General features: G+C 35.5%; 2 protein-coding genes across 3 annotated transcripts in view; one reads left to right on the top strand and one right to left on the bottom strand.

Moving 5' to 3' along the window:
- Positions 1-3291: 3291 nt before the first annotated feature.
- On the top strand, positions 3292-4836 carry LOC113236885 (protein FAM32A-like). Of its 2 annotated transcripts, none has more exons than XM_026473097.1 (2): positions 3292-3504; positions 4515-4836. In XM_026473097.1, the coding sequence occupies exons 1-2, from the start codon at positions 3295-3297 to the stop codon at positions 4635-4637; spliced, it is 333 nt and encodes a 110-aa protein (XP_026328882.1). In that variant the 5' UTR covers positions 3292-3294; the 3' UTR covers positions 4638-4836. The 2 variants fall into 2 exon arrangements, 1 of the variants encoding a protein (XP_026328882.1); XR_003310993.1 differs by lacking the exon at positions 3292-3504 and adding an exon at positions 3608-3762 and having other exon boundaries at positions 4515-4635.
- A 646-nt stretch (positions 4837-5482) lies between these two features.
- LOC113236498 overlaps positions 5483-8397 on the bottom strand; it is a 7627-nt gene continuing 4712 nt past the window's right edge. Inside the window, exons 8-9 of the mRNA XM_026472602.1 lie at positions 7475-7948; positions 5483-7286 (exon numbers count right to left, since the gene is read on the bottom strand). Coding sequence (XP_026328387.1) covers positions 6998-7286; positions 7475-7948 — 763 coding nt within the window. The 3' untranslated portion in view covers positions 5483-6997. The remainder of the gene's footprint in view (positions 7287-7474; positions 7949-8397) is intronic.

An 8397-nucleotide genomic window follows, 5' to 3' on the forward strand; every position in this document is an offset into this window, starting at 1 on the left:
GATAGTACAGAGTCGTTTCTTCTCCCTGAGAATTAGTGTTCTGTGATAGACAGTAACCGAAGTTCTAGCATGATTGCAATCGGACAATGAAGACAACAAAGAAGTAATCGTGCACGCGTAGGGTGGGAATACCAAATCAGGCTGCTAAAAGTACCTTATTTCTTATTTACACCATCAGGTTTTGTACCTCCTATATAGTTAAATATCATAATCACTACAATATTTGATGATAAATTTATTAGTCATGGACATTTCATTATGCTAGTTTACTCTTTGATAGGTACTAACGGCCAAGATTTGATTGCTGCGATCTCACTTATTGTAGAGTTTGTAGTTTTCGCGGCATATCTCATTACTGACCGTCATTACACAAAGCGACCTTATTACCAGCGTTTCACTATACACTTCCTGCCCATTCGTGTGCAATCTGTAGTGTGCAAATCCGTTAATCTTATTTGGAGGGTAGTGTGTGCACGTGGCGCCACGTGGCACGAAATCGAACTAATCTTGGGGCCGTACGCGTCGGCGGGTAAGGCGCGTGCGCCGCCCTGATAACGCCAAGAAACGCCATTCATTCCCCGCTCTTTTGTCCCGAACAATCGCATATTTATTTATGATATTTGCTAGCAACCTGCCAGGCTCACCCTCTAGATGTGACGCGTTAATACGCACTTAACTCCAGCTTAGTTTTATAATTTTGCGAAGCTAGTTAATGTATTGAGGGGAGCACCTATTATTCACAGGAAACTGAACGAAAAAGGAACCGATTTCAAACTTTACCATCGGTTACCGGAAAGTTCGCGAAACTGGATGCATCCCCTAGTTTGCCACCCTTAAAAGTGGAATATTGTCTTCAAATTTACATATTTTTTTCAATAATACGAAATGGGACCAATACTGAGGTACCCTCTTTCCAACAAAAAAAATCATCAAAATCGATTCACAAAAGCCGGTTGGAGTAATCGCGTAACATACAAACAAAAAAATACAATCCAATTGAGAACCTTCTCCTTTTTAAAGTCGGTTATAAATAAGTAAATAATCGGACATTGATTAACTATAAACTAATGGACTAAAAAGCTTAGAGGATGGAAAACAATAAAAGACAAAAATAGATTTTGAAAGTATTACATATACCTATAGATGTACGGGGTGGTGAGACAACGGCAACCTGCACTTATAAACTCATAGCGAGGTTAGGATTGTCGTAAAGATACATACAATAATTACCAAAACTTTACAATTTCTTAAAAGTAATACAAAGGTTTAAAACCCCACAATCCACATCGTTCAAAATAGCGAGAATATGGCAATATATTATTTTTAAAGTTGCAACACCGGTCTTACCATTTCGTTGTATTCGAGACAGTGGTCTCGAACCTATCGATTTTTCGGTATTCCTACCGATTTGGCGCTCATCCTACCGAAATACCGAAATGGATTGATTTTTCTACGATTTTTTTTAAGGAATTTTTATCGATTTTCAATAATCCAAGTTGGCATCCCTATTTTTTTATCTTTTACAGGGACAGATAACAAAAATTAACACAGGAATTTCCTAGCTCAAACGTCGATCGACGTGTAAACGATTTATTTGGGGAATAAAAACTTACCATTTTAGGGGATTCACTGAAAAAATTTGTAGTTTGTATAAATAAGAATTCGGATTTCTTCATTCATTTATTTTCTTAAATTTTATTAAAGTGGTTCATTGTTCGTTTGGTGGTCTCTTAATCAAAATGTCATCGAACGAAAAACCAAGTGCAAGTTACAGTGGACCATTCAAATAACAAAATGACACCTTCACCAGCTCAGTCGTCATCTTGTGGCTGCACGTCGAAAAGGACGAGTGAAGATTAGGACATTTTGATTATTTCTTTATTCTGATCGCTCTTTTTGGTATTTTCCACGTCTTTTATGGTTAATTTCATAAGTTGGACTTGTTTATCATTGTTATTTGTTGATTTAAGTAAGTACGTACTTACCTACCTAGTATACCTATATATATATATACCTAGTATAGGTAAGCCTGCCTAACTGTTAATAGTTTTAATAATATCATGATTGAGTAAAATACTATTCCTACTTTAAAATATAGTATAATAGTATAATAGGGATTTGTTCAATTTATTGGTTTTTTTTATTTACCGATTTTTGGTCCAAATATACCGATATTACTTGACAACACTACCGATTTCGCATTTTGACTTTCGAGACCACTGATTCGAGATTCGCTCTGGATCTTTTGGAGGGAAAAGTGTCATTTTTATTTTGACTTTCAATTATTTTGTGAAATCTAGTTTAAAGTGGAATAGGATAGTGCTATTGTGCCTTAATCGAAGATTAAAGCGCGAAATTATAAAATCTCGAACTAAAATACCCGTATCGGCCCGTTTTAAGGAATCCCGAGTCAATCCAAGCACGCCGCCTCTAATTGCCTATCCTCTTTGTGGCGGCCATATTTACAGAAACATAATTAAACTTCATGTTTAGGCTGATGGCTTTGCCAAAGCCTTAATAAATTAAAAAAAATTCGTTGTATTCTAATTTGACATCAGACACAATCGAAGAGATATGACTCAAATGCTTTACGAAAATACCTTAGAGGATGGAAAAAACATAGTCTAAGGAAAATACCTTCAAATGCTTGAAATATATTCAAAGAAGAAGGTCTCATAAACACAATAATAAAAACATGAAAAAAATTGTTGAAGATTTGGCTTGGAGGATTTATTCCGATGCCGTAAAACTGACATTTGAAAAAAAAATTAAAAGAATTTTTTAACATTGAGGGTCGTATTCTAGAACTCTACTCAATGCTCAAGTCAGGATTGCACTGGAAATAGAACCCTGATGCTGCCATTAGGGTCGTATTTCCAGTGCTTGAAATAATACACAAGTCTGCTCAACGACCCTTAGGGTCGTATTCTAGAACTCTACTCAATGCTCAAGTCAGGATTGCACTGGAAATACGACCCTAATGGCAGGGACTTGAGTATGATTTCGAGTGCTTTAAACTATACTCAAATCCTGACTTAAGCATTGAGTAGAGTTCTAGAATACGACCTTAAGACTTGTGATTACCACTGAAGACGAGGCAGTATGGTCATTGACCCTTGCCTGTCTTTTTTGGACGAACAGAAGAAAAAAAATGACTTTGTGACGTTTCACTGCGTTTGTTTCATCTTGTTGTGAAACTTTAATGTGTTTTCTCAATTATAACATCAATAATTTACACGTTATAACAGTAATATTAACGAATTTTCTTAGTCATATTTGTAATTAATTATAAGCATGGGTGAGGAAGATGAATATGCGTGCGTGAACAGAGCGCAATTAAAGATCAAGGATAATTCTGGAGTTAAGAAGAAGAAGAAAAAGAAGCACAGCAAGGAAACAGAAAAAGCTATAGAGAACGAAGTCAAAGAGCAAATCAAAAAACAAACTGTGAAAGATACTAAGACAAAAGCTGAATTGGCGTTTTTAAAGATGCAGGAAAAAATGGTAACATATCCACCTACCTTAAAGCAGAATACACTAATACTACCCTTCACAAAGTACAAACTAAGTTTTCCTATTACTGTAAGAGCATGTAAAACATGGGCCTTTTAAATTCCTTATTTCCTTGTCCATCTTATTACGTTTCACTGCACTAATGACTATATAGTCTTGCCGATTTCTTGTATGCGGTTTGTAGTATAATAACAATATGCCAACAGCCACATCAATTATCTGGTCTCAAAATAAGGAATTACCTGAACTGTGAGTATGAGTGCAACGGAATTCTCTCCAGGTCACTACTAAGAACACCCAGACCAGAACCATTAAGATTTAGTAAGGTTGACTTCCTAACTTGGTTCTACTGGGAATAGAACCAGGACCTCTTCCTCCAGCTCCTTCAGTGCTAAATGTTTGGCACCAAGATCATCATGTTGATGTAAACTAAGCAAAAAATATAATTTTTTTTATAATATTCAGTAATGGGATGAACAAGTCATGCATGTGATGGTAAACTACATGCCTATCCATAACAGTGGCAATGCCACTCAAAACTTTAAATTGCAAAGATCTGAGGGGCACTGCCACTGCGCCTGTCACCCTGAGACATAAGTTGACAAGCCCTATGCGCCTGTAATTTCACCAGCACCCTTACCCATCAAAACTGGAACACAGTAATGCAGACATTACTGATTGGTGGCAGAAATAGGTAAGGTGGCAATACTACCCTGGATGAACTCTTTTACAGGGAGCTCTACTGCTACTAAAAATATATGAAATGTCTTGCATATTTCCCAGTCTACCCACACAGACACTACAAACCTTACATTTCCTAAAAATTTTGGTACTGTAGCGTCCTAGAGCCTCATGGTGTGTCTAATGAACAGCCATTTTTCATCAATTTTTTAAAACTTCCACAAGTCTCGTAGTGAACTGTGTTTGTGTGACCGGTTAATACAACTTTATTTCTTGAATAATGACGCCTTTTTTTAAATTGAAGTAACTGCTTGTTTCAGCAAAAGCAAAGAATTTTACAAAAGGCAGAGATGACTCATAAGCAGCGTGTGGAGAAGTTCAACCAGCACCTAGACAGTCTTACAGAGCACTTTGATATCCCCAAAGTATCCTGGACTAAATAGACATTTCTGTTTAGGATATTTTTACTGTATAAGGAAATCATTAGTGACATTTGTAGTTTTATTCTATACATAGTACACTATAATTTTCACCTTAAATTACACCATAGAGTATATAACCAGAAATAGAGACAAAATGTAATTTAATTTGTTTGAAAACTATTTACCATATCATTACTGTGACAATTGTGCTCCGATTGGCTAGCCCAAGTTTGAAACAATTGACGGGTGTTGTCAACTGTTTCACTTCAAATCAACCAGTTAACTTGAGCTTTGCTATAATGGACGAAAATTGCAAAATTACATATTTAATTACCAATGAAATGTGATTCCGTTTGTTCTGTAATAGATGTTTTGCTGTTTTTCCAACATCACCGAATAGAACAGCACGGCATTGTTAGAGATATTATCTTTATTACAATAAATACAGAATATTTTTTGGAATATACGGAGACATACACACAGGTCAGTAGTTGGCCTGTCTATATATCAGTGCAAACGAGAGTTGATATTTAAGAGATGTATCGCTAATGTATTACCAGGAATATATGGCCCTTATTTCGTCTCTATCTCTAGTTATTTACCTGATGAATTACACTAAGGCTCAAATTACATTGATGTTGAATGAAATAGAAGCAAATTTTTGTTACTATAGCATAACAAACTTTATGTGAATTTTACATTGTCTTACAAATAAATGGACGACGGGTCTAATACAAAAACCACGAAAAAAATGTCCCAAGTCAACCTATTCGAAATTTAAATTGTTATGTCATCGCAGTATCGCGCTGTCCGTAGAACAAATGAAGACTAAAGCGGAGTGTCGCGCTCTGTATACGATTTTAGCACCTTACAAGTGCGGACACTTTTTAGCGCGGACCCGACGTCCATATAATTGTAAGTCAATGGAATTTTATAATAATGTTAATTTTCTGTGTACAATTTTGTTAAAAAAATTTGCTTCCATTATGTTCTGCATCATGAATTGACCACCATTTGGAAAGCCTATTATGAATTTTAATAAAAATTTTGTGAGATAAATAATCTCCTGTTGGTCATATTTTTAATTAGAAAACAAATAAGTTTAATTATTCCAATTATTTATTGCATTTTGTGAACACAGGTACAAAAACGTTAAAAAACACATCATTTTAAGTAAAAGGCAATAAAACAAAATAAAATATTCCATAGAACCGATTTGTTTTTTATTATATATTCCATAAATCATTTATGGATCTTTAATCTACACTTGTAATGTTGTTACGTTTACACTTTACACTGTGTTGTGGTTACACTTAACTAAATTAAGAGAAGGTACCCAATTACCTAAAAATAACACTGCTATAATAGTTGCAGATTTAGGGAGCTACCTGTGGTTCTAGAGATTGAGGAATGGTGCCTCTGGAATAAGCTTATTCCAGTGTGGACTGTAAAACACCTTTATAACTTGCTAAACGAGTTGACTAACTGCCGATTACTTACCCATTCGAATTTCAAAAATTCGATCATTGTCATGCTGAAATAAAATGGGTGCGTTTCGCTTCCGCTCAGACAGCCGACACGGAACACGCGTCTTTTTTGCTCGTATTACATGGATATAAAGCTTCTTTTTACCTGCCCAAGTGAATTCTTATATGTGTGGTAAATGCCTACAGCAATATAAAAATGTCAATTCTCTCACATCGTGGATCGTACACATACCTGTCTGTAATTGGATACTGTTGATTTACAATTGCTGCTCCAAATGGGAAAAATACTTATAAAATCAAGGAAATGTCATGGGAAAAGTGCATATTCTAAGCTACATTAAGGACGGACATAGTTATAAGATCTCTTAAATTACTTCAAGGCACTAAATTACTTAAACTAAATTACTAAAATTCTTAACTGGTTTATGAGGCACACATTTGCACAATTAGAAACTATCTATTCTTTCTATACTTAGAGATTTCTTATAAACAGCTTAGTTTAGTAATTATAGTAAGCCACTGAATATTATTATAATAAATGTGTTGTCTATCTATTATAGATATGTTTGTCCACTTATAAAATACAGGGTGATTTAAAATAATTTGTCAAAAAGTGTGTTGCTACTCAAACAAAATAATACCACATACTTATGAGGATAGGTTGATAACAGCAGTATGTAATCATTCAATTTGTCCAAAGAAAAAAAAAATCTGAACACAGACCAGATGCTATTGTTCAATAAATGATCAAGTTGACCATTTAAAAACTGACAATATTGTTAGAGAAAAGTTGTGACACTTGTTGTAATCTACCCCTAAAATATTTATTTACGATAGTGACGTGCATACACTCATTAGTAACTTGATAGTGACGTACATACACGCATAAGGCACTTACAACAATACTTTCGCTACAATAGGTAATACCAAAGTAACAACACTGGCTAATAACGGCGCAGCTTTGTTGCTTTTCCAAAATGAGTATGAAAATGTGAATATTTTTACAAAGTTCTCTTTAGTTGACCAGGGGTCACTGCCGTCATCAAAATGCATGGGACATTGATCCCTCTCTCGCTCGTACTCTTCCATTTCAACGGCGACCGCAGCGCCCTCTGTGTAATTCCATGAAGTCACGTCTTGGTTTAGATCGCAATACGGACCTAGCGCTTGTGACATTAGGACTCTGTAAAAAAAAAATATAACGATTATGTTCACGTCTCTTAAGATTATAAAACTAAGTATCAATTTTTTTTTCATATACCTACTCGTATTTCTATTTCACATGAATATAATTGTAATTATTGTTCGGCTAAATGGAGTTTTCTACAACAATACCCATAAATTAAGGAACATACGACAATAAGAACCTACCTGTTAAGATCCGCCCTCTGATACACCCAACATCTGTACTTAGAGAATGGATCCAATTCATCATAAGTAATCAAATAAGATTTGAGATTCTCTTTCCAATATCCAATACATTTCATTTTATAGTCAGGGTCACTGTAAATATCAACAGGTCTACCCAAGTAGTCCACCGAGAGACAGTAATTCTCTTTTATTTGTATTGTTTTCTGATCTGTATCACATACAGAAAAATCACTAATGTTTAATTTGCAATATAAGTTTGGTCGAGGACTAAGAGTCACACCTCCAAGGATTCTAGTCTCGAATTTCACGTCTCCTTTTTGTGTGAAGTTGAATTTGCCTGCGACAGGACAACGGATCGGAGTTGGGTCTCTTTTTAAGAACAAATCGTAGCGCCATTTTTGCCGATTTGGAAATTGTACCCATGAACAGACTGTGTGGAAATTGCTTTGAATCATTGCTAGGCTTTTGCGGTATCTGAAAGTGGCAGAAAAAAAATTTGCATGTATAGTGTCCCACGACAAATCCTAAAGCCCTTCCACGCGTCACGATCTCGAACGCACCCGTTGGGTATAGACATTAGTTAATCATGATTGATGTAATGGTTGAAAGATTCACTATCGTAACAACATTTTACAGCGCAATAAGGGCGTGTTCCTATTATGTCATGACGATAGATAGTCGTGCAGTTTAAAGTGTCGTGGCTTCTATATTTAAATGAAGTTCACACATGGAACAACAAGACTTAACTGTCGTTCACGGCTTTTTTGACGTTTGGACGACAGACTGTCGAAACAATCGGAAGAGCTCGAACGGCAGTCGCCCGACCATAAATTAAAACGTCACGATAAATAAGTGACGACAGATATTCGTAGCTTCAAACGATTATGTCGTGCAAACAACAAAGCGGCTGCCGTGAACCGATA

Source organism: Hyposmocoma kahamanoa, unplaced genomic scaffold (assembly GCF_003589595.1).
Source record: "Hyposmocoma kahamanoa isolate Upper Pololo Valley unplaced genomic scaffold, ASM358959v1 92, whole genome shotgun sequence".
NCBI classification, from domain to species: domain Eukaryota; kingdom Metazoa; phylum Arthropoda; class Insecta; order Lepidoptera; family Cosmopterigidae; genus Hyposmocoma; species Hyposmocoma kahamanoa.

Bases quoted from the DNA above. Each gene is read 5' to 3' on its own strand.
- LOC113236885 (XM_026473097.1), top strand. From the start codon at position 3,295: ATGGGTGAGGAAGATGAATATGCGTGCGTGAACAGAGCGCAATTAAAG. The intron at 3,505-4,514 runs GTAACATATCCA...TGCTTGTTTCAG, and splicing joins TAAAGATGCAGGAAAAAATG to CAAAAGCAAAGAATTTTACA.